The sequence below is a fragment of the Lepisosteus platostomus genome, chromosome 1 (genome assembly GCF_059453375.1).
Source record: "Lepisosteus platostomus isolate fLepPlt1 chromosome 1, fLepPlt1.hap1, whole genome shotgun sequence".
Lineage (NCBI taxonomy): Eukaryota > Metazoa > Chordata > Actinopteri > Semionotiformes > Lepisosteidae > Lepisosteus > Lepisosteus platostomus.
Genome location: NC_142611.1, coordinates 55,311,464 through 55,336,541, shown reverse-complemented (window position 1 = coordinate 55,336,541; position 25,078 = coordinate 55,311,464). Strand labels below are relative to the sequence as shown.

The 25,078-nt window shown below is 36.6% G+C and overlaps 1 protein-coding gene across 2 annotated transcripts; it reads right to left on the bottom strand.

Moving 5' to 3' along the window:
* Nucleotides 1-360: 360 nt before the first annotated feature.
* Nucleotides 361-20,197, bottom strand: LOC148678243 (putative E3 ubiquitin-protein ligase HERC4). Of its 2 annotated transcripts, XM_088632921.1 has the most exons (24): nt 19,703-20,196; nt 18,968-19,094; nt 18,513-18,589; nt 17,797-17,991; nt 15,158-15,249; nt 14,068-14,198; nt 12,551-12,678; nt 11,716-11,792; nt 11,471-11,595; nt 11,290-11,349; nt 10,821-10,917; nt 9,643-9,835; nt 8,797-8,954; nt 7,917-7,991; nt 7,160-7,216; nt 6,974-7,066; nt 6,589-6,708; nt 5,401-5,544; nt 4,831-4,997; nt 3,432-3,495; nt 3,298-3,356; nt 2,958-3,141; nt 2,150-2,249; nt 361-1,166 (listed from the first exon to the last, which is right to left on the bottom strand). In XM_088632921.1, the coding sequence occupies exons 1-24, from the start codon at nt 19,923-19,925 to the stop codon at nt 952-954; spliced, it is 2,961 nt and encodes a 986-aa protein (XP_088489047.1). In that variant the 5' UTR covers nt 19,926-20,196; the 3' UTR covers nt 361-951. The 2 variants fall into 2 exon arrangements, with proteins under 2 accessions (XP_088489047.1, XP_088489051.1); XM_088632925.1 differs by lacking the exon at nt 7,160-7,216 and having other exon boundaries at nt 19,703-20,197.
* Nucleotides 20,198-25,078: the final 4,881 nt, after the last annotated feature.

Here is a 25,078-nt window from a genome sequence, read left to right as displayed (position 1 = left end):
TAACGGAGAGTCGCGGTAGTCTATTCCACTTTTAACTGAACCAGAGGTTTGGCTGTGAATACTCAAATCTTCTGTGCCTGATTTAAAACTAAAGTATATCCTTAATAATATATTACTTTGTTACAGTTGTCTGACAGATTTATGCTTAGCAAGCATTATCTTCCACTTCTACCCAACATATTTTATTCATATGTTTGCTAAGTACTATATTATGAATACAATATACTGTATTAGCCCTATGTAAAGTGTAAAATGGCGACATCCTGAAACAATCTCCCAACGTTTCAATACAATTCTGTCAACATCCCATTTTCTTCCAAAACAGCATAGTACCTAACATAAAGTTAGGTATTTAAAATCTTTTAATGATATTTTAAAATGTATTGATATTTATTATTTAATTTGCACAAAAACAAATTTACAGCCTGAGTTCTATCTGCAATGTACATTGGTCTTATTTGAGTTGTAATAAACTGCAAAGTCAATAAATACAGTATATGCCTTCCTTAGTTAAGACTGCATATTAAAAAAGAAAGAAAAGAATGCTTTTCAGTTAACAAAGATGACACATTTGATTCAAATGTTCATTAAAATGTAAAGGGGTTGGACACACATATTTACAATATTGCAGAAACACTAGTAATCTGAGAAATTTGCAATTAATGTAACTGGCAAAGAATACAGATAATGAATGAGGACAGGCATGAACACTCGGAGTTGATGGATTTTAAAGGGCTATAAAAACCAAAGGTTTAGAAAGGTTGCATAATTGTACAGAAAACATTTTAGTGTTGTCCAGAGTATTAACTTCCAGCATTGCCATCAGGCACTTAATCCAAGGAATTTCAGAACTGTGGATTTTCATGTCTTTCTTCCAGCAGAACAAAAATCAAATAAAAAACTGAAGTAAAAAGTTAAAAGTAAACTGAAGGCCTTTGCAAAAAAAAAATTCTACAATGTTCCAAATTCTTCAAAAAATGTAATTGCATGCAGGAATTTGTTCCTCAGAATGTCAATACTGCTGTAATTGGGAAGGTACAATATTCCATAGCAGGTGTTTGCAACTGGATAGTACTCGTCAGGGTTAGTAATCTTTTTGTCCATTATAGTAAACCTCATGCTGGACAATCCTCCTACTGGCAACCTATCACTTCCAGTCATGAAGGCTGAAAAAAAAAAGAACAGAAACAGTTTAAGACACCTTAAACAGGAAAAGAGAGCAACAGTCAAATTTTTTTCAGCTGACAAACTTTCACACATGAACAATTATGGTTGTCAAATTTAACATGAGCTGGGTTCATGAGCACTTTAAGAAAGTCCAGATACATCATTGTTGCGAAGATGTACAGTAACAATGCATGTGCAATTCACTCAAAAGATGTCTCTACAATTAACTTGATTTCAATTGATTTCACACATGCTATATCACTACAATTTATGTCAAAAAAGGAGCTCTAAATCCCTTATGCTTAAAAGTCACAACATTAGTAAAATCACAGACATTATGGATAGTGTCAAGATTGCAGCAATCACTAAATCTCTAACATCAGGACTGTTCCCAGTATGAAGTCATACCAGGCCTCTCACCCCTGAAACAGGTGAGTAGCTCTCCATGTATAGAAGAGCACATTCATTCTAAAATCCAATGTGTAGTTTGTAGCCAACTTTACCAACCCTGACTGTGTTATCTGCATCCCTCTTGGTGATACCTGGTCACTATTTTCTATTCTAAATACATACAGTACACTCTGATACAGTTTTGTAAAATATAAAAATGGTGTGTTCAGACAGGGGAAATAGAATCACATGCTACAATCATGCACTGAACAAAAAACAGGACAGAGACATTGTAAACATTGTTATTTGATTAGTTTCAGCATAAATATTTCCGTCACTGAATACTACTTATATATTGAAGTTTTATTGATTTATTTAAATTTGGTTTCACTTAACATGCACCATTTGACTAATTGTTCAAAGTATATCCATAAAGGCAGGTTTATCAATTGATTTAATAGAATAAATGTATTTTTAGAAATTTTGTCCTTTAATATAATGCATACATACAAAAACATGGTAAATGCATTAATATTTAGAAAATATTTGTCATTTTTAATCATCCTAGTTCTTTTTCTTAGTAATAGCTTACATAGAAAGTTCTTCTTCTGTTGTTCAGTAAGTTCAGCAAAAACTACCCAGAAGTTTATGATTGTCTGATCAGTAGGTTGATACTCAATATATCTGGCATTCTGTTAAAAGAAAAAAAAACAGATAGAATAGTTTGACTAAGTTCTGACACTTGTAGATTAGCATAAAAGGAAACAAAGCTGTTGTTTTTCTTTATTGAAAGCAAACCATTATGGAAATAATCATTAGATATTCAAAAGGAGCAGCTGAGATAGTAAAGCTAAACATAAAACATTTGTTTCCGACTGTGTTCAAAACACTACAATAATTACTATTCACGTATCGGCAATTTATTTTCAATTTTAGATGCTAGTAAATTTGCAGTGACAAATGTTCTCTTAAGAGCATTTCAGCTTTTTCTTTAATACTATATGTTCAACATCACCAATTCTGAACTTGTGCTTTTAGTGGTAGAGAACAGAGGAAACAGTATGACAAGCAAGTCTGAAGTGGCTGAGTCTCTCTGGATGAGTCTGACATTTGCATAGTTATTAATCAAAATCCAAAATTGAGCTTCAACATTAAATTTGGGCCACAGGAACAAAGCACAATAAATTACAGTACATACCAGAACTGAAACATTTGTGAAGGCTACATTTTTGCTTAGCCTGTTTCACCAAGTTGTGATTTTGAATCTGAAATGTCTTCTCAGATTAGATTTTTATTAAACAGTGGCTGCTTATGTGTATTAAAGTGCATTTACTAGATAAGAAAAAAATGTTCAGCTAGTCTAGGATGCTACTAGTGAATTGATAATGGAGACAACTTACTTTTTTGAGCTCGTCCCACTCATAATTGACATTCCCATTCAACACTGCCATGAGCTCATCAGGGAGAAATATTTTCCACATATTGTTAGGGCAGCCTGTTGTAAACCCTCTCACAAAATCCTGGAATGGTTTCTGAATGGACTTGTTGAACACATAGTCCACGTATGCATCAACATATTGCTGTCTGTAAATAAATAAATGTTAGTGCACAACCAGTATTTGTTAATGGATTCAAGAAAAAGCAATTTCGAAAAAGGACAAGGATAAGGACATAATCGAGAAGCTTGTGCATATATGGAGCAAATGAACATATTTTAGGGCTAAATTCAATAGTTTTTACCTGTTAAATCTGGTGACTAGAATTTCTCTTCCGTGTGGCACCACCTCATGTCCCTTAACCTGGAAAAAGAAGATGAGTTTAAAACAATTTCAAGAAACTGAATATCAGTGGTGCATCAAGAAAAAAAAACTTACCGTAAAGTCCAAATCTAAGTTTTCTACAGCATCTTCATCTTCGTCAAGAAGTTCTTGCAGGCTCCTGATTAAAAAAGCAGAATAAAATAAAACAGACAATAAATAAACTTAAAAACTTTGGCTTCATGAGAATTTTATACTTCACATTCAGTATACTTCAATTTATTTTGTCAGTGTATGTATGAGGTTTATTAAAACATTTTAGACTGTTAGGAGAACTGAAATCTTATATGATGGATATTTCAGGTTTTACAAAACACATAATGTACAATAAATGTAATAAATGTAGTAGCAATGGTTCATTTGGATATGAAATAAAAGCTTCTGAAATTAAGGCAGAATTTTGAAATCCTGGTAACATATGCCTGTCTTTCATTTGCAGTCTTTCACCCAGTTAAAACTGTCAGATTTAAGGGTATAATCAACACATAATACAATATAAAACAACTATCCATGCACTTTCTAACCACTTCAAATTCAGGGTCACTGTTACGATCCCTGCCTCTCGGCAACGGAGGAGGCAGAAGTAGGTGTAGCCCCTATCCATCAGTTCACCTATCAGTTTTCCCATTCACCACCACACCCCCGTCTCATCCTACTTAAACACCTGTCCTTCCCTACCTCGTTGCTCAGTATTGGTTTTCCTTATCGAGCTTCCTGGTTGCGCTTCTTCTACTCTGTGTTTGTCTTGGATTTCGGCTTACGGTTTTTCCCTTTGGACTTCGGCTTTTCGGATCTCGGCTTGGATTGGTACTTTCACTCTGTCTTGGATAACTGGCTACCTCTGGATTCTCGGATTGCTCTACGGACTACGACTTCGGATCACACTTCGGCTTCGGTACACATCCCCTTTCGGATATCTTGCTCCCCCTGGACTCTCGGCTCGTTCCTACGATTACGGTTTACTTTCGGTTTACGACTTGGCTTTGTTCGCTCCTGCAAGTGGGTTCACTCACTAGTTCGGTCCCTATTACCGAACTCGTAACAGTCACAGGAGGGCCAGAGCCTATCCCGGCAAGCAACACAGCAATAGACACACACACGTTCACACCTTATGCCAATTGATCTCCCAGTATGTTTTTATATTGTGGGAGGAAACCAGGCACCCTGAGGAAACCCATTCAAACACAGGGAGAACACACCAACTCCACAAAGACACGATAGCACCCCAGGTCCAGAACTGAACCCGGAGCCCCAGCGCTGAGAGGCAGCTAACCACTGAGCTTATCATACATATTTTACGTATATTATACACATCATACAATACACTAGAATTTACATCAATAATAATGAGCACACATTTATTTTATATTGTACGTTGAATGCTAATCAACAGAATTCTGCAGACCTTTATTAGAAAATCCAGCCTTTAAGAGAAGATAATGTATGTAGCAATTACCTTGCTTCTATGGGAGACAGGTCTTTCAGGTCTTCCAGGGTGGGCCTCACACCCAACAACTTCTTGAACAGTGCCACAGGGAAGTGGAAATTGACCACACATTGATTGTACAGGGCCATACCACAGATGATCCCCAGCAGAAAGAATATATCAGTGCTGCTGGTCTCCTGTAAGTCAGAGCAAACACAGCTTATTAGAAGAGGAAATCAATGGAAGCCATATCACAGTTTCTGTCCCCCATACCATGTCATTTCTGTCACTCTTTATATCACATCTTGACTTTTAGAAGAAGCAGTAAAGATTTGCCTGTGATTTGACTAGAGCTCACTCATCTTTAGACGATTTCCTATCTAAAGATCCTGTAAAGGAGAACTAATGCCTAGTATTGGAATAGTATCAGTAAAGTGAAATGATAATTGAACTAGCACAGTAACCGTGGCGTCTGATACTGTATGATGTGAGTAGTAGTCTGCAGGCATGAAAAGAGAAAGTAAAAGAGGATCTGTAGACCCTCTGGGTTTTAAAATTGCCTGATGGCCAGTATCTAAAAGCACAATGTACAATACATACCACTTGAATGAACCACATGAGTCTGGAGTCTTCAAAGAGCTCAAATACTCCATGTTCCTGCAAAAGCAGCTCTCTTGCAATGACAGAGAAGAACTCTTGTGATGGGCCACCATGGTCAATACCATCTTCTTCTTTGAACTTCACCTGAAAACATCAATAAACCATATAGTAATCAGACCTCAATTTAATCATTTTCTTGATTGTTAAAGGCTAAGTTTACATACACTTAAAGTGAAACAATATCAACCAAGTAGCACAGAATATATATTTAATTGTACCCATGGGTCAGCTTTAGGCTCTTTGTAATTACAGTACATACAGTACTAAGCACTATGTGCCATATTTGTAACTTTAAATTATGTTGCTAATTGCAATAGTAAACCATTGAAGTTATTTTTTATTTTTTCATTTAAATACCATTTCTGAATTTAGTGCTGATGAAACAATTGCTCTCTTCAGACATTGTTCTTAAAGTTGTTGTATTTTACCATTCAATTTAATAAGTCTACTAATAATTAAATGACAACAATGTCAACATTTTTGATGGCACATGATTTAGATTTATATCTGTCAGGTGCTCAGACATGACAACTTAAAGGGGTTTAACTTCTTGTTTTTTTACAAAAAAATTGTCATTGTAATTTTTTCTTCCATGTGTTCCCAGTATGAAACTGCCAAGTGCTAATTAAATCTGCACCATGAATCTCACACCATCACAGTGAAGACAAATAACCACACACACAATTCCTCTAAAATAAGCACTACTGAGCCATTTCTCCATTTTATAGTGTGGGAACCAAACAGTGCCTTACAGAGTATACCGAATGTAATGCACGGTCACAGGACCACTACAAGTTCCAGAGGTTCCCCAGAGTGATTCAACCAATTGATTCCAATTCCATCCCTTAGGAATCTGAATTACAGTACATAGCCCAGTCCCAGACCCGCAGTGCCAGAGTTCTTAGGCACCTGGGTACAGTGTGTACTGTACAGTATGCACTAGTAATGGCTATCTTTACATAGACCCTAGGCTGTACATTTGAAGTAACTAAATGAAACAGAATTTGTTTACAGATTTACTTTCTGTTGATCAGAAGAAAATTCAGACAATTTAGGTATTTTAAATTTCTATTTCATTCTTGCGATTTCAATGTGAATGTTCAGTATTTGTGTTTGTACTGGAACAACCTTCAGTGGCCAGTAATAGTTGCTTGAACTGCTCCTTAATTGCTGCAAGGTGTCACTCAGGAGGTTCTCCCTGTTCACACATATGTTGTTTCCTCCAATGGGATTCCGGGAGGCATTATCCTGTGGTCAAAAAGCAGATTCCAAAACAAAAACTTCTAATAATAAATAAACAATATACTGTATAACATTGCATCTTATACGTGGAAAAAGGTTATTACAGTACAGTATGTCTCTATTTTTAACCAAAAAACAAATAATATTTAATGCTACAATATGTTGTACAATATGTTTTGTCTCATTATTCTGCTTTTTTTAACTTATTTTAAACTTCCAAAGCATTGCTGATCAAAAAGGTTTGAATTATGAGGAAAGGGAAAAAACTTACACAAAGAATTGCAAAGTTATTCATACTGAACATGAATTGTTTAGCTTTCATGTCAAAGATGCATGGATATGCTGTCAGCTTAACCAGATTTCTCTGAAAAGAAGAAAAGTAAAAAAGATTTTTTACTTTTTAACAAAAACATTTTTCACATATCTGCAAGACTAAGGCAAATATTTAAAAACACACCAGATACTTAGCCTTTTTCAATATCATCTTCCAGTTCTCCGGGTGAACTCTTCCTAACTGAAAAGACACACAGTAAGTTAAATATCATAATGTCATTATTTCCTTATGGAAAAGAAAAGCACAGGGAAAGTTTACTGCTACAGGAAACGTTTATATAACAATCACTTGGAAGCAAAACACAAAGCTGTATCTGATTTTTAACAGACAACTAGACAATAGAAAACAGCCTTTTTTTCAAATATATTTTGAAATGCAGGGACACAAGTGAGCTGAATTATTTGTTTTTAACAGTCAAGAAATGCTCAGCCCCTGTGAACAACTTGTGTTGTGCAAATAGATTATTTTTACTGCGAGCATCCTTTTATTGTGATTTGTTGACAATGAAATGCTACCTGAAACCATTCAAGGGGATGACAGTAATATTATTTTGAGAATTTAGGGAAATAAAATGTCAAGAGTTCACTGGAATCAGATAACATTAATATTCATTAAGTTATTTGATAATTAACAGTTGACTTAAACTTTGCCCAAGCACATTAAGCAAAAACAAAGCTGGGCACAGGGCACAAATCATTATCATTCATTTATTTTGGTTCTGGTTAATGACCATGAAGATAGAGAATAAAAAATTAAATGGAGAAATATACATATAAACAGAACTCATTAAAGTTCAAGCTTAAATCCAAATAAAGTGCAATACTACAGAAAACATTCTGTAATGTTCCTATACTTTCATTGTGTATTAAATAATACTTACAGACTGAATGAGGAGTTGGATCTCATCTATGTTGAAATTACTGTCTTGAATCCTGTTGCCAGCTTTGGAGTTTACCTGTATACAAGTATTACAATACAATAAAGTTTATACAATCCATTTATCCACTTTCTTACAGCTTTATCTATTTCAGGGTCATGGGGGAGCAGGAGTACAGTATATCTCGTCAAGCATTGGCCACAAGGCAGCATCGCTTACCACTGTACCATCGTGCTACCCACAGTGAAGAGAGTATTGAGGGTAATTGTATTTCTATGTCTTTTAAAAATGTTTTATACTAACAAGAAAGCAAATTCCATTAGGGCTTTTTCTTTAAGGATTAGTCAGGAATATGGAATTCTTCATAACATTAAAAAGATTGGCTTTTCAGAACTGTGAAAATATGCAGTAAACATTTAAAATCAGTTTTGGTTTTGTATGCTTGAAAAAGATGTTTCCAATTTTGCTGTTTATTACACTAGACAAAAGAAGAAAAAAAAGCATGTGACTCAAAACTGGATGTTACATTGAAATAGTTTCCTAGTATGAAATAGCTTTCCCAATTTTTTTTGTGAAAAGCAACTTTTTAAAAAAAGTTTATAAGGTTCATAAGAAATGTACTACTTTAATTTAATTAACTGGCATTAAACTTGCTTTGCACATCATGCAAATATATCAATTGGTAAGCTACAAATACTGTAAAAGTAGCATCTACTACATTAAGAGAATCAAAAATCTATGGCTGCTTCTCTTTGCATAGTTGTGTCCTGGACCGGTGGCAAAAATCTTCACAGTGAAAAATTCCTTTATGCACGTGGAAAGCTGTGGTCTTAGGCCTGTATTATTTTCATAATGCCAGTAAAGTTTTATGGGTTATACATACCTTATATAACATCTGCAAAACACACACAGTTTTCTGAAGTGATGACCAGTCAGTGGAATAATCTGTTCTCATCTTGTACAAGTAACAACTAGATACTGTGTGGAAGATCTTCACAAGTGTTTGAAAGAAGGAAAGAGGAAGTGTAGACCATAAATCCTCTGAAAACAAACAAATAGTGATCTATTATCATATGAGAAACACACAAGGATTTTCCATTCCTTCATTTTCTAACCCCTTCTTCCAATTCAGGGAAGCCAGAGCCTATCCCAGCAAGCAATGGTCACAAGGTACAGTGCACCGTGGGTGGGACACCAATCTATCACAGGGTACACACATTCATGTCAGGGCCAATTTGCCCTGATGCCAATTAACCTATAAGTATTCTTGGAGCGTGTGAGGCAACCAGAGCAAGCAGAAGAAGAAGACGAAGACTAAGAAGAAGAAGAAAAAGCAGAAGAAGAGACTTTAACTGTATATTAAAAACCTTAAACAAAAGATAGGTCTTTAAATGTTGCAATTGCCAGCAGCAGTCACAGTGATTTCCACAAATATTGTGTTACACAGAAGAAGACTATGTTTCCCATTGTGTCGTCTAGTTTTCAGCACAGTGAGAAGTCCTGAATCAGCAGATCTCACATTTGGAGCTATATTAAAGTTGTTTGCCAAAGATAGCTGTTCTTTATACTTATTGTCACCAATCCAAATATTATACTCATGAAACACTTAGACAATAAAAAAACATTGATACAAAATTAGCAAAAACAAGCTGCTTCATTTAAAAACACTGAAAAATCTCTTAGTGTCCTAGAAGAAATGCATTTCAACTGTTAGATTTGTGAATCTTACCAAGGAGTCTACAACTGCTGGGCACCAGCCCGAGAATCCTATCAGCAAGGGACACTGAGATGTCTCGACGGCTCTGTTCTGTTTTTAAAACTCTGAGGAGCTCAGGTAAAATCAGGTAGACCCTGAACATTTCTACATTATCAGGATTTGAACACAAAGATGGAATAAGCTTGTGCAGGACCACAGACTCTACCTGCAAGGAAAGAAAATGTTTAATCATTATATTTAACGATTGTAATGATTAGTAAAACTTTTGTGATTACTTACACTTTGGAATAGAACAGAAACTTTTGAAGTTGTGTTACAAAGATAGCCGTTCACTGTAATGATCATTAACAATCACATTTTTGAAAATCCTCAAGGGCACTGAGAAAGTCAGAACAATGGACTTCTAGAATCAGAAGTGAAACACAAACCAGTGAACACTACAGGAAACTATGTGGAAGTGCAGTTAGAACTGAGATTAGGAGGCAAAGGATTGGAGGATATGGAAATGGAAGAAGCTGCAGCCATGCTGTTGAAGCCGATACCCTGGCTTCTTACAAGAAATGGCTGGATGAGATCCTCAAATCAATTAGCTACTAACTACCAAATGAGTTAAATGGACAGAATGGCCATCTCTCCTTTATAACTGTTCTAATATTCTTATCAAGACAAAGACAAATACTGCAAAATTAGCCAAATTGTAGCTTTCTGTAATAATAAGAACATCTGTAATATGAGAACATCAGACATAACAGGAGGCCATTCTATTCTTCTTGCTCATTAGGTCTTCTAAGGGTTTCAACCTACAGTTTTTGAAGGATTGTAAGGAATCCAGCAGCTGAGTAACTTGTTCCAAATTCCATAACCCTTTATGTAAAGAGGTCACTCCTGTTATCACTTTGAAATATACTTATTTGTAATTACCAGTTATAATGTTAGGGCCTTGTTTTTCTTAATCCACTGTGCTCACTTTGAGCTTGCTTGGCTTAATACCAGGCAAGCAGAGGTCACTCTGGCCACACAGTAGGAGAACTCAGAGACTTGCATTGCTAAGCACACTGCATGTCTATATTATTAATTGAGCTAATATAAGTCAATTACCTTTCTTCTCTGGAGCTCTTCAAAGGATAATTTACAATTCCAATCAACTTTGAAGTTGAAAAACATAATCCTATCAAACAGATTAAATTTACCTGGGCTAACACTTTGTCATTTGTTGCCAGCTTTTCAAAAGCCAAACGTGCAAGAGACAAATCCAGACCCGACAATTCCTTTGTTGTTCTGTAATGTCTAATAAGGAGATAAAAGCATTTTAATATTAAGACAGACAGACAAATGAATATTATAAATATTATGTCATTCTTAGCTCTTGTCATATTGCAATGCTATGGCAGGCAGGTTAAGGGTGAAACAGTTGTCCATGTCTACTAACCTGGACTTCATATGTGCAGGAGGCAGACTGATAAATCATATGATAGTTCCCTCTTTTATCATGCGATAATAAAAGCTAAGAGCTAGTTAGTAACAGAATTGAAGAGATTTATACCATTTGCCATCTTTATGTCTCATGATGAAAACGGTAAAGACTTCTCATTCAGGAAAGCCCATTCAAAATCCGACCAATAACATAATATTTTGACAGTAATACACATATAGTTTTACCTTTCTCCAAGAAAGCGTCCATTAAGACATGAAGCAGATGAGAATATCCTTGTAATTTCTCTGAAAAACATAAAAAAATTACATTTACATTACATTTAACATTGATTATTAATGTATTTTAAGTTCTTCAAGTATGGATGAAAATGGAAGTTGAATGCACAAATGGAACATTCACACTCACTTCTTTGTGTTTCTCCATGATTTAGGGTCACTCCTAGAGATCCATTTTTCAATCACTCTATCAGTTACTGTTAAAATCCTTTTATTGTCATTCCAAGACGTACTGTTTGCAGAATGTTCTGTACTCTATAAGAAAAACAAATTGTAAGAAAAAAAACATTCTTACAAAAAAGTTTCAGTTTTATGTTGAGTGTGAAATACTGAAGTAAAACTTGAAAATAAAAAAGTTATTTCACTCCATATTACCTTAACTGGAGAGCACAAAACAAAAGACTGGTTTCCTCCAGCAACAATCCGATCTATTCTGATTTTGCTGCTTGTTTCTAAAGTAGTAAAAATACAAGATTGTTAATGATGAATCACATATTATTAGCAATCATACTGCATCTGTTGAATCAAGAAATTAAACCAACAGCTCAGGTCTTATTAAACTGTCATAAGTCCAGGCATTATGTAAATTTAGAATATTGTAAATTTCACTGGATTGAACAATTGATTTGTGCTACAGGAGGATGTCTCACATTTCCTTTAATCTCACATAATTATCTGGCACTGTGAACATAAAACAATGTACACTATTGCACACTATTTTTCTGACATTTTTTAATAACAATATGAATATAATTTCTTTTAATAGATGAGGTTTAAGTTTATAATATAACAATTATGTAAAAATGTTCTTGGAAATACAGTAGGTGCTCAAGCAGCTCAGTGAAAACTGGAAGACACTGTGAGACTGAAGGGCTCAGGAATGAGGTATAATTTCTACAAACAATCTCAGAATTTGAACTACTGACACTTCATAATCAACAATTTTGTGAAAAACAAACTTCTGTTTTCAAAAGGCAACAAGCAAGTGTTTTCGGTGCTGTAGAAGGTTTCTTGAACTTAAGCTTCTCATTCTTAGTTTTTTTTTTATTCAACACTGCCCTGTACACAAAAGCAGGTGGCAGCAGGTGGCAGTATAGGCACTCATTTTGGAGAATGACCCCTATGGCTTAATCATGTATTGCGACATATCCCTGGAATGTTCATAAATAATAAAGGCTGTAATAAATCAGCAGAACAGACTCATACACACCTGGACGCAGTTCAACAGGGAGAGGTACCTTTTGATTTCTGGAGCCACAGTTTCCCAGTTGTCTTTGCTCCCCACAACCAAATGAATAGATTGTTTTAGAGGAGGAAACGTAAGTAAGTGTATGGTACCTAGAAGTATGAGAAAGAAAAAAACATCAGATAATAAAAGTTCAATGAGTTACAAGTAATAGGTTTATTCCATGCTGAAAAAAGAAGAAAAAACACAACGTTTCGCTTGTTTGCAGCCTACGCATGCTGACGCAGCTACCCACCTGAACTAGTTCAATTAGTTAAATATGTAACTATAAAGAGTTCAATTAGAGTGCTACACTGTACTCTAGTATTAATATTACTAACATTTTATAATATTTTAATGCTAATAGACTTTATTTAATATAGAAATCATGTCCATGCACATTACAATGCACTGAAACATATCCCCAAAAAGTATAAAGAAAAACAAAACAAAGAAGATACAATAATCATAAAAGGTCCTTTTGAAATGTACGCTTTCAGACTACACATAAAAACTCTCAGTTTGACCAATTCCCTGATTTCTTTTGGAATACTGTTCCAGAGCTGTGGGGTTTAATACTGAATGTCTCCTCACCCATAAAATGATGGACAGTGGAGGAGACTAAGTAAACCAGTATCAGCTGAGAGAAAGCTGGATAGGGAGGAGTAAACAGATAATATATCAAATAGATACTGAGGAGCCACAACATGCAGAGGCTTTAATGCAAGCAAAAGGATTTTGAAATCCAAATTAAACCTCACAGGAAGGTGCAAGATCTCAGGATTCTTGCAGAAAAAATGAAAAATAGTTTGGAGAGTAGCTCTTGGGAAAACAAACACATTAGGTACTTTGTTCACTTTAGACACAGTGAACATTGGATGCAGTGCAGCAATATTTCTAAGATGAAAAAGCTGATCTTCTTGGTGTCAATCCAGGATTGACAATAACCCCAAAATGCTTCATGTTGGATGTGCATCAGCAATGTCACATCAGTGGAGTGTATTATTTAAATGATAGGAGGTACCTAATAATTTAGTCTTATTACAATGAAGTTGAAACACAATGTGTTATTCAAGCTTTGATTTAAGACTTGCGATCAAAGAGTGTTGAAACAGCTTCCTCAGTATCACCTATACCGTGGAAAGTGACTTGAATGTCATTGACAAATGATCATTCATAATATGTACAGTAGTGCTAGTATTTTGCCAAGACTATACATCTAATTTGCTTTATTTATAATGCATATAAATAGCAGAGGGAGCAGTACTGAGCCCTGTAGAACACCAGATGTAAGCAACCTAACCAAACAGTTAGAGACTGTGTTCATGCTGAGCAAAATTTAAATGATTAAAGAGCAGTGAGAGATATCAAGCAAACAAATGAAGCACTAATCTGAGGTCTAAGATAGAGAGTGGACGAGGACCTGCTAGAGTGAGGGGACCATTAGGTATGTTAACAAGAAGAGTTTAAGTGCTATGCGATTGCCTTAGGTGTCACACTACCTGCCACAGGCTATCTGAGACACCTTCTTCCCCCACAGCTCAGCCACCAGCCGAGGCCTCAGTTCATTCCTGAGCGAGTTGTGTCCGAGCTGCCCATAACTTCCCGATCCAAATGTGAACACTAAGCCATCCTGGCACAACAAGGAATCATAAATTCAAAACTTTAAAACACTCACAACTCATTGGCTCATTACAATCGTTAACAATTGTATTTTCTAAGCAATTATACATTAGAAATGTTTACATCTATGTTTCTCAACTAAGATCTGTGGATTAAACTGATAATAATAATAATAATAATAATAATAATAATAATAATAATAATAATAATTGCTTACACTTATATAGCGCTTTTCTGGACACTCCACTCAAAGCACTTTACAGGTCGTGGGGACTCCCCTCCACCGCCACCAATGTGCAGCATCCACCTGGATGATGCGACGGCATCCATAGTGCGCCAGAACGCTCACCACACATCAGCTCTCAATGGGGAGGAGAGCAGAGTAATGTAGCCAATTCATAGAATTCATAGAGGGGGATTATTAGGAGGCCATGATTGGAAAGGGCCACTGGGAAATTTGGCCAGGACACCGGGGTTACACCCCTACTCTTTTCGAGAAACGCCCTGGGATTTTTAATGACCACAGAGAGTCAGGACCTTGGTTTTACGTCTCATCCGAAGGACGGCACTTGTTTACAGTATAGTGTCCCCATCACTATACTGGGGCATTAGAACCCACATGGACTGCTGGGTGAGTGCCCCCTGCTGGCCCCACTAACACCTCTTCCAGCAGCAACCTTAGTTTTTCCCAGGAGGTCTCCCATCCAGGTACTGACCAGGCTGTCACAACCAGTTGTGAGTTGCAGGGTGATATGGCTGATGTCATAAGTGATGCAAAGAAAAGCATAATGTGTCTGTAACCCTACTGTCACAGTTCAGGTTTGTGCCTAGTAGAAATAAGAAACATGTTGTGACATGTTTAGATCTGGTAACATTTGAATTGTGTTATGAGCCATAACTATGTGATACCGACGTCCAGCATCTTGTCACATTTGCAGTTTGAAATTCAATTTAAAAAAATCAGTAAACCTTTGTCAGAATGGCAGTGTGCTCCTCTCCACAAGATATAAAAACAGTCCCTTTGAATGCCAAAGACCGCACTGGGGTTGGGATATCTCTGTCTGAAGAAAAAAATAACTTTATTAACTTTATTATAAATAGTCACTTTCAATACCCATTTATCTAATTTAGGGTCACAGTGGCCTGAAGTCTATCCCTGGAAAGCACTGGGCACAAGGCAGGAGCCAATTAACCTACATACAGGTTATATATATACAGTGGTGTGAAAAAGTGTTTGTCCCCTTCCGGATTTCTTTTTTTTTTGCATGTTTGTCACACTGAGATGTTCCAGATTATCAAACAAATTGAAATATTAGACAAAGATAACACAAGTTAACACAAAATGCAGTTTTTAAATGAAGGTTTTTATTAAGGGGAAAACAAAAACCAAACCTACATGGCCCTGTGTGAAAAAGTGATTGCCCCCTAAACCTAATAACTGTTTGGGCCACTCTTAGCAGCAACAACTGCAATCAAGCATTTGCGATAACTGGCAATGAGTCTTTTACAGCGCTGTGGAGGAATTCTGGCCCACTCATCTTTGCAGAATTGTTGTAATTCAGCCACATTGGAGGGGTTTCGAGCCTTAACTGCTTTTTTAAGGTCATGCCACAACATCTCAATCGGATTTAGGTCAGGACTTAGACTAGGCCACTCCAAAGTCTTCATTTTGTTTTTCTTAAGCCATTCAGAGGTGGACTTGCTGGTGTGTTTTGGATCATTGTCCTGTTGCAGAACCCAAGTGCGCTTCAGCTTGAGGTCATGAACAGATGGCCGGACATTCTCCTTCAGAATTTTTTGGTAGACAGCAGAATTCATGGTTCCATTTACCACAGCAAGTCTTCCAGGTCCTGAAGCAGCAAAACAGCCCCAGACCATCACACTACCACCACCATATTTTACTGTTGGTATGATGTTCCTTTTCTGAAATGCTGTGTTACTTTTACGCCACTTACACTTTTATTTGTAATGGGACACACACCTTCCAAAAAGTTCAACTTTTGTCTCGTCAGTCCACAGAGTAATTTCCCAAAAGTCTTGGGGATCATCAAAATGTTTTCTGGCAAAACTGAGAGGAGCCTTTATGTTCTTTTTGCTCAGCAGTGGTTTTCGTCTTGGAACTCTGCCATGCAGGCCATTTTTGCCCCGTCTCTTTCTTATGGTGGAGTCATGAACACTGACCTTAACTGAGGCAAGTGAAGACTGCAGTTCTTTGGATGTTGTTGTGGGTTTTTTTGTGACTTCTTGGATGAGTCGTCGCTGTGCTCTTGGGTAATTTTGGTCGACCGGCCACTCCTGGGAAGGTTCACCACTGTTCCATATTTTCGTCATTTGTGGATAATGGCTCTCACTGTGGTTCGCTGGAGTCCCAAAGCTTTAGAAATGGCTTTATAACCTTTCCTAGACTTATAAATCTCAACTACTCTGTTTCTCATTTGTTCCTGAATTTCTTTGGATCGCAGCATGATGTCTAGCTCTTGAGGATCTTTTGGTCTACTTCACTTTGTCAGGCAGGTCCTATTTAAGTGATTTCTTGATTGAGAACAGGTGTGGCAGTAATCAGGCCTGGGTGTGGCTAGAGAAATTGAACTCAGCTTTCCAAAGATGTGATAAACCACAGTTGATTTATGTTTTAACAGGGGGGCAATCACTTTTTCCACACAGGGCCATGTAGGTTTGGATTTTGTTTCCCTTAATAATAAAAACCTTCATTTAAAAACTGCATTTTGTGTTTACTTGTGTTATCTTTGTCTAATATGTCAATTTGTTTGATGATCTGAAACATTTCAGTGTGACAAACATGCAAAAAAATAAGAAATCAGGAAGGGGGCAAACACTTTTTCACACCACTGTATACAGTAGGTTATAATACAGAGATACTTTAAATACTCAGACATATTGTGTTGTGTATGGTGGCTAATAGGTGACTTTTGGATTAATTCCTAACAGCAATATAATTTTTTCATTATAAAGAGGTACATCTACAAAAAAGCACTAATTGAAATGACTGTTTCAGCAGCACTGTTGTATGAACTTTGTATTTTCTATATTTTTATTTTTATTTACTGTGTTTTCTTTTAGAATTTTACAGATATTCAAGCAACTCATGTGGAATAACTGTATATTCATGTGCTCTCTACATTGGTCCTCAAGCTTCTGTAGAATGGAAAATGTCGACAAGCTAAAGCTTTACAAATACAGTTCTTGGGATTTTGATCAACCAACATTAAATCAAACCTTAGGACCACCTACTAAACTAAAATTAAAAATCCAGTACTAATGGCTACTTTTGTTTTTCTAAAGGTTTTTTTGTGGAAATACACCATGAAATTAATCAGTGGAACTTTTGTAAGGCAGTGGGATTGAAATTTTGATTTGATCTGGTCCCTTGTTCATTCGAATCCAAAATCTTCACAAGTTCACAAAACAAGGCAAAAATTGCCATGCATATTGCTAACTTGTAAACTTCAGTATTCCAGGTCCCCCAGGCCCAGCTATCCTGCGCTGTTTCTGCCCCAGCACACCTCAGTGAACTATGTTTGACACACTGGAACTATACTGCTAAATAAAGAGAATATTTTGTCTAAATTGGAGTAAAATGCTGTCACCTTGCGTATCCCCCAGCCCCAGCTGTCCCGCGCTGTTCCTCCCCCAGCCGAACACGGTCCCGGAGAGCGAGAGAGCGAAGCTGTGGTCTCCCCCTGCAGCGATCTGAGCAACAGGGATCCCCAACAGGGTTTCCAGGAGCTTGGGAGAACCGCACTGTTCTACCTGAGGTTCTCTCCAATAAAACACTTCACCTTCTGTTTAAAACATAAGATTATAGCATTAGATTTTAATGCAATACATTGTAACTAATTTATTTTTATGAACATTTTAGCTAGAGAAGAAACATTCCAAGACATAATTTTACTACTGTTTTACTATTGCTGCTCATGCTATTATTAGATCTGATGCATATCCGATTGTAATTCATAATGCAAATCATATAATAGCAGCTTCTGCTTCTTCTGAAACTTGCTTTTCAGTAGAGTTTGCTCTTAGATTGTTCAGCTCAGCCACTAAAAGCTCCATGATGGCATAGATCAAAACTAAACTTTAGCCTACTGCTAAGTGCGAATTACAACACACAGTTCCCACTGGAGGGCTTCTGTCGGGTGAATTCTATTGGGCAGAGTCCAATCAAAATAACCCAGCAAGGGCTGGGTTTGCAACTCTTGCCTGGTTTATTGGAATTCACCTTGAATACACTCTTTTAATGGCATATTGGTAAAAAAAAGTCATTTTTTAATTTTGATGTTAATTTAGCAAGGCTGTTCCATACCTTTTGTCAGCACAAGGGAATGATAGTTCCCACAGGCAACTTGAATGATCTGTCTGTCGTTTAAGCTTGTCAGTAGCCTAGCAAAATACAAAATGTTTAACATTTTTTTTGTTATTTAAAATAAACCAGAACTCTTTGAGTTCTAATTACATACGGTATATTTCTCACTTATGACACTACAGAAATATTTCCTTCACAGAAAGCATGAAGGGTGACAGAGAGGTAATCAGATCACTGCATTTGCGCAGCTCATTCATCCCAGCTGAAAATACAGGAGAATCCCCACTTGGTGAAGTCATTAAGCACCAACAGCCCCACTCCACAGCAGTTTACATGAAAATGTGAGGCACAGACATTCACATAGCTACCTAGATAGTTTTACAACCATGCAAAATAGTGCAAAAATACAAAAACATGAGAACTAATGGAGATTTGAAAGAGAGAACATTAGTTACCTGGGGTTTTCCACATGAGATTCTTGGCAGTTTGACTCAAAAACTTTGCCTGTTTCTGAAACCAGCACAATTTGAGATGCCCTGCAGTCCAGAAGGTGGATTTTTTCCTTCTTCAAAGCAAGGGACACTGCACAGTTCCAAAAATATAGTGTTATTTATGTTTAACTGTATGAGTCCAAAATTACTTACCAAGTCTACAATAAGACGCAAATACATTATAAATACAATGGAAAATCCAAATCAACAAATCATAATATGCTTAAAGGCAATGTTGGAATTCCTTCTTGATGCTCAAGCGTTTTTCTAAAATATTCCATTTAAATTCCTACAGAGGGCGCTCCATCCCCATAGACGGCATTCTTAGCCTGCGTAACTGCACTTTGTATGATAGCAAATTTACTGACGCTCTAATGAGCAGCTACTTAACTAAATAATTTTTATAGTCTAACAATCTTTACTGAATATATAAATTGCATACGAATGACTAGAATGATATTAACAACCTTTCACGTTTTTTACTCAATTGCGTCGTACAATCAAACTAGACTTTTTCAGAAATACAGTGCCAAAATCTAAAACAATAAAAATATACAAAATATATATAAATTACTGTACAAAATAAAAAATAGTACAAAACGCTAAATGAAATCTATTAACTGTAGGCAAACAACCAATACAATACTTGAGGTTTTTTATATTTATACTACTAATAACAATAACAGCAATAATATTTACTTGTTTTTCTTCTCCGAGCTTGATTTCTCCCATTTCCTTTAATCCACACGGAACCATTCCCATTGTGTTCAATAAAAGCAATTACTCCGTTTCCAGCACAAATGTCAGCTATCTTGGGTTTTCGAGGCACCATTTGATGGAGATCTGAGTTAACGCCATCAACCTGAAGAACACTATCTTCTAAACCCAATTCCCGACGAGTAGTTTCTCCCCAGCAAAACATTACGAGAACCACAAAATGTCCAGTGATAAGCAATTTTTCCTTATCCTTCTGCTCAGAGAAGCTGTTGTCACGGTCTGCACCGAAACTGCCGAAAAGTTATAATGAAGGAATAGTCAGGTTTCTTCGTTTTATATACCATGAGTCCATCCGCATTTGTCACAGCTCTGATGCGAACTCTGTCTTAGGATCCAGCCCCTTGCTTATAATATCTGGTCCAAACCCCTCCTACTGTACCTGTTCTAGAAATGTAGAAATGTCATGTTCTCATGAATGGACTGTTTTTTAATTAAAAAAAACATTTATCCTAAGCAACCACACATGAAAATCAGCACCATTATCAAATAAAAAACAAATACACAATAGGTACAAAAGACACTTTTTGTTTGAAATATTAACTAAAAAAAACATGTTTTTCAGTGTTTAATATTCGTATCCTACTACCATCGTTTTACTTAATAAAAATATATTTAGTAAATTTAGTTAAGTGCTTTGTATTAGAAAAAATAGAACAGCAAATAAAGATGATATAGTGTTTTCGCCAGTGTTTACATCTGGAAATGGAAAACGAAACTTCATGAAAATTACTTCATGAAAAAGAAAACGAAACTTCCCAGTGTTAATCACTCCGAAAACGAAACTTGTGAGAGTATGACGTTTTACCTAAAATTCCTCTAGATGTCACTATCGGGTACATAATCGTTAAAATCTAACACCTGAAACGTTTTAAAAAAACGTTTGTAACATGCTTTAGAAGATATAGGACTTAATCTGAAACATTTTAAAAACTAAAAAAAAATATAATTATCAAATGTATTACTTATATACTACTACAGCAACTTTTAATAATAATTTCTTACATTTACAGTACATCGCGCTTTTCTGGACACTCCACTCAAATTGTAAAAACTGTAATTTAATCATTAAGGGAGTCGAACCAAGTCGAACAGGTTTTCCTACAACTTCTGATCCGACTCAGTTTTGGACAACAATTATTAAAAGCTTCAATATACAACATACTGTAGGAATGTCAAAAGTCTCAGGGGAAAAAAAGATGCAGATAGGAACTAATTATCACTCGGCCTAAAGTGCCTTTGGGACCCAAAATCCAGCACCAAGTGTAAGAAACGTCTAAGTAGTGTGGGAATGCTGGAAAATATCTGGTCTATACCCCTCCTACTATAATCGTTTTACTTAATAAAAATATATTTATTATATTTACGCATTGTAACGCATACGTCCATCAGGGAGTGTGTAAGAGCCGGATTACCAGGTGACGTCACCGCCCTTCCCTGTAATAGCAGAGCCCACAGCCGCTGGGCTAAAGAGAGATCTCTTCGCCTCACCAGGTGGGTCCTTGTTGAGTGACGTCAGAGGCCTGGGTTCGTCCCCGATGGTGGGGAGCTGACCAGATACGGTGGTGGCAAGGGTGCCCACCTGAACCCCGCAGTGTTACAGTATATTTAGTTAAGTACTTTGTATGAGAAAAAATAGATCAGTAATTAAAGATAATGTAGTGTTTTCGCCAGTGTTTACATATGGAAAGGGAAAACGAAACTTCATGAAAATTACTTCATGAAAAAGAAAAGGAAACCGTTCCCAGTGTTAATCACTCCGAAAACGAAACTTGGGAGAGTATGACGTTTTACCTAAAATTCCTCTAGATGTCACTATCGGGTACATAATCGTTAAAATCTTAGACCTGAAACGTTTTACAAAACCGTTTGTAACATATAGTATTTTAGAAGATAGAGGACTTAATCTGAAACATTTTAAAAACTAAAATAAATTATAATAATAAAATGTATTACTTATATACTACTACAGGTACTACTACTAATAATTTCTTACTTTTACAGTACATAGTGCTTTTCTGGACACTCCACTCAAACTGTAAAAACTGTAACTAATTTAATAATTAAGGGAGTCGAACCCAGTCGAGCAGGTTTTCCTACAACTTCTGATCTGACTCAGTTTTGGACAACAATAATTGAATGCGTCAATATACAACATACTGTAGGAATGCCAAAAGTCTCGGGGGGGGAGATGCAGATACATTAGGAACTAATTATCACTTGGCCTAAAGTGCCTTTGGGACCCAAAATCCAGCACCAAGTGTAAGAAATGTCTAAGTAGCGTGGGAATGCTAAGCCCAACCCTAGTTGGGGTTTCAACTGAGCAATCCTGTAATCTGTCTCTGAAGCCCTCTAGTCAGATTTGACAATGTTCCTCAAACCAAAAAGTATGAGTCTCAAACCTCTTAGAAATTGATTGTTTTTATGGGGTCAACCCTCCACCACTATCTGATAGCAGCCATATCACCCTGCAACTCAAAACTGACAAACCACTAAAGCTAAGCATGTGTGAGCCTAGTTAGTACCTAGATGGGAGGCGTCTTAGGAAAAACTAAGGTTGTTGCTGAAAGTGCTGTTAGTGGGGCCAGTAGGGGGTGCTCACCCTGCAGTCCATGTGGGTCCTAAGAATGGGGACTATGCTGTAAAAAGGTACTTTGTTCTTTGCATACCACAGCCTATAAAAAACACTAAGGAGTCAAAGCAATGAAAACAAAGTAGGGAGGATTTGCAGAAAAAAACTCACGTAGTACGTAGATTTGAACTACAGTACAGTTCCAAAAAATATTGCATTATGTTCAATTATGACAGGAATTTTAAGGTATACGCAAATGTTAATAAAATCAAAACATCCAAATAACTTTTGAAGCATTAAAATAATGTGTGATGAGCAAACATGATAAAAAATGCTTTCAGCAACATTTCTGGAAAGGGCTTCAACAGGTCTCAACTTCTGCAATACAACACATACCAGGAAACTGCTTTTTCTCTTTATCAAGATTGTAGAATACAGTTCAAAAGCTTCTGACAGTCTCAACTGTTGGGTGATTTCCTTGAAACTTTGCAGTCTACCAAGAAAGCAAAAAGATTCTAGCATATAAACAAAAACATGGTTTTACTACAGATACAGTTTGGCATGTTGTTAATAAATATAATTTTGTCTTAAAACAAATTATTTTTATTAGAATTTACCATTTGTATTTGGCAGGAACATTACAGATGCATTACAGATGCATTCTTGAAAGGTTTCACCATAATTTATAAAATACTCTGTACCATGTGCATAAAAAGAAGGCTTAAAGGAGATTCTTGTGACTCCCTTACAAGCACCACTGTCCCTATATCTTTTTTTACTTTTGATGAGCTAAAAGCAGAATGCTAATGTGTTTTGATCACAGTATTTGGTATTTATGATATCTCATTTTCCATGAACCTTTTAAAAATTATACTAAAATATCAGTTGTTTTTTATGATTCATGATATAATTTATGTCTGTTCTTCTTCTTCTTTTTTGTCTAGTTATGTTTTTCAGGGGGGCAATAAAGTTTGATAAACAACGAGTGAAAACTGTTTTCCTTCATATGAATGCCTAAACCCCTAAGCCAAATCCAGGATTTTACATATATTTGATGGTAACCAATGTAATCCATGTAACCAATGTAATTAATGTTTCTAATGTACCCAATCTGTCACAAACAGTTCTTTCCGGGCCCTATGCAGACGACACAATCAGGTAGTGAGGAAACACAGGGGAGAAAAGCATGCAGGATACGGGAATAAAAACAGGGAGGCGTGTCCAAGGAGTGCTGGTGGTCGGGGAAGTTGTAGCGAGGCAAACAAATCCAGGGACGAGTCCAAAGAGATATCCAAAAACAAGCATAAATCCATGGCCAGGCGATCCATCCAAGACAGTAGATTACAAACCAGAACCGGGTCGGGACCGGCAGGGGGAACGGGAACAGGCACAGAAAGTTAAAAGCATAACGGAGCCAGACGCATCCAGGACCCGGGCTCGCATGATGCGGAAACCAATGCAGAGCCCTGATTAGTGTCAGCGTCTGGCTTTTAAGGGGGAACTGAAAAGGGGCTGGAATAAGGAACAGGTGCGGGGAATGAGACAAAACAAGGAAGAGGCGGAGCGCCCTTAAGGGGGAGGGACTACAATTGTGATACAATCTACCTGCAGTACTAAGTGTTCTCAATGTACCCTCTGTACCTGGTGTGCTCAATCTACCCAAGTATTCAGTAATGTCGATGTATCCAATGTACCTGGTGCTGCTAATGTACCAGTGAACCCAATATGCCCAAGGTATTCAAAGTTCCTAAAGTACACAATGTTCCCATTGTACTCAATGTACTCAATTACCCCCTGACCCCATCTACCCAACATTCTCCACGTAACCAATGTAATCAATGTACTCAATATACCTGATGTACCCAATGAACCCTATCTATCTGTGTCCACAATGTACACAATGTACCCAATGTACTCAATGTACTAAATTTACCGGATGTATTCAATGTACACAATGTTTCTGTTGTACTCAACGTACCCATTTTACTCAATCTACCAATGGACCTAGTGTACCTGGTGTACTCAAAGTAGCAAATTTACTCGATGTTATTAATATTCCCAATTTACCTAGTGAACACAATGTATACAGTGTACTCAATGAACACAAAGCACCAGAGAACCTTGGTTTACTCAATGTTTTCAATGTACTCTATGTATTCCATGTACCCAGTTTTCTCAGTGTACCCAATGTACTCAATATCTTCCCCATTTTGTGGTTCTTCATCCCATTTTCTGCCCTCAGTGGACTCAGTGTACCATTTGTACCCAGTGTACTCAATCTACCCAATATACCCAATGTATACAATGCACCCATTGTATTTAATAATCTCAATGTGCCTAATGTACTGAACGTACCTGATGGACTCAATGTCAATGTTCCAATATAACCAATGTACCAATGAATCCAGTGTACATGAGTTTACCCAGTGTATACAACTGCATCCAGTGTCCTCAATAAAGTCAGGATCACTACCTGGGCCTTTAATCTCCTATCAGAGCTAGAGTGTATATCTGTGAAAGTCCCGAGCCATGCTACCAGAGTTGATGATCTTTCACGCATGTTTATGTTGTTATATGTTTGTGTATAATATTGTATTCATTACCTTTCATAATCTTGGGGACAGACAGGATGCAGGGCAAGCACAATATTCTATATAATATAATATTCTTTATTTACTGGTTTCTGGTGCATTTACTGGTTAAATACAAATAACTTACTTTACTGTCTG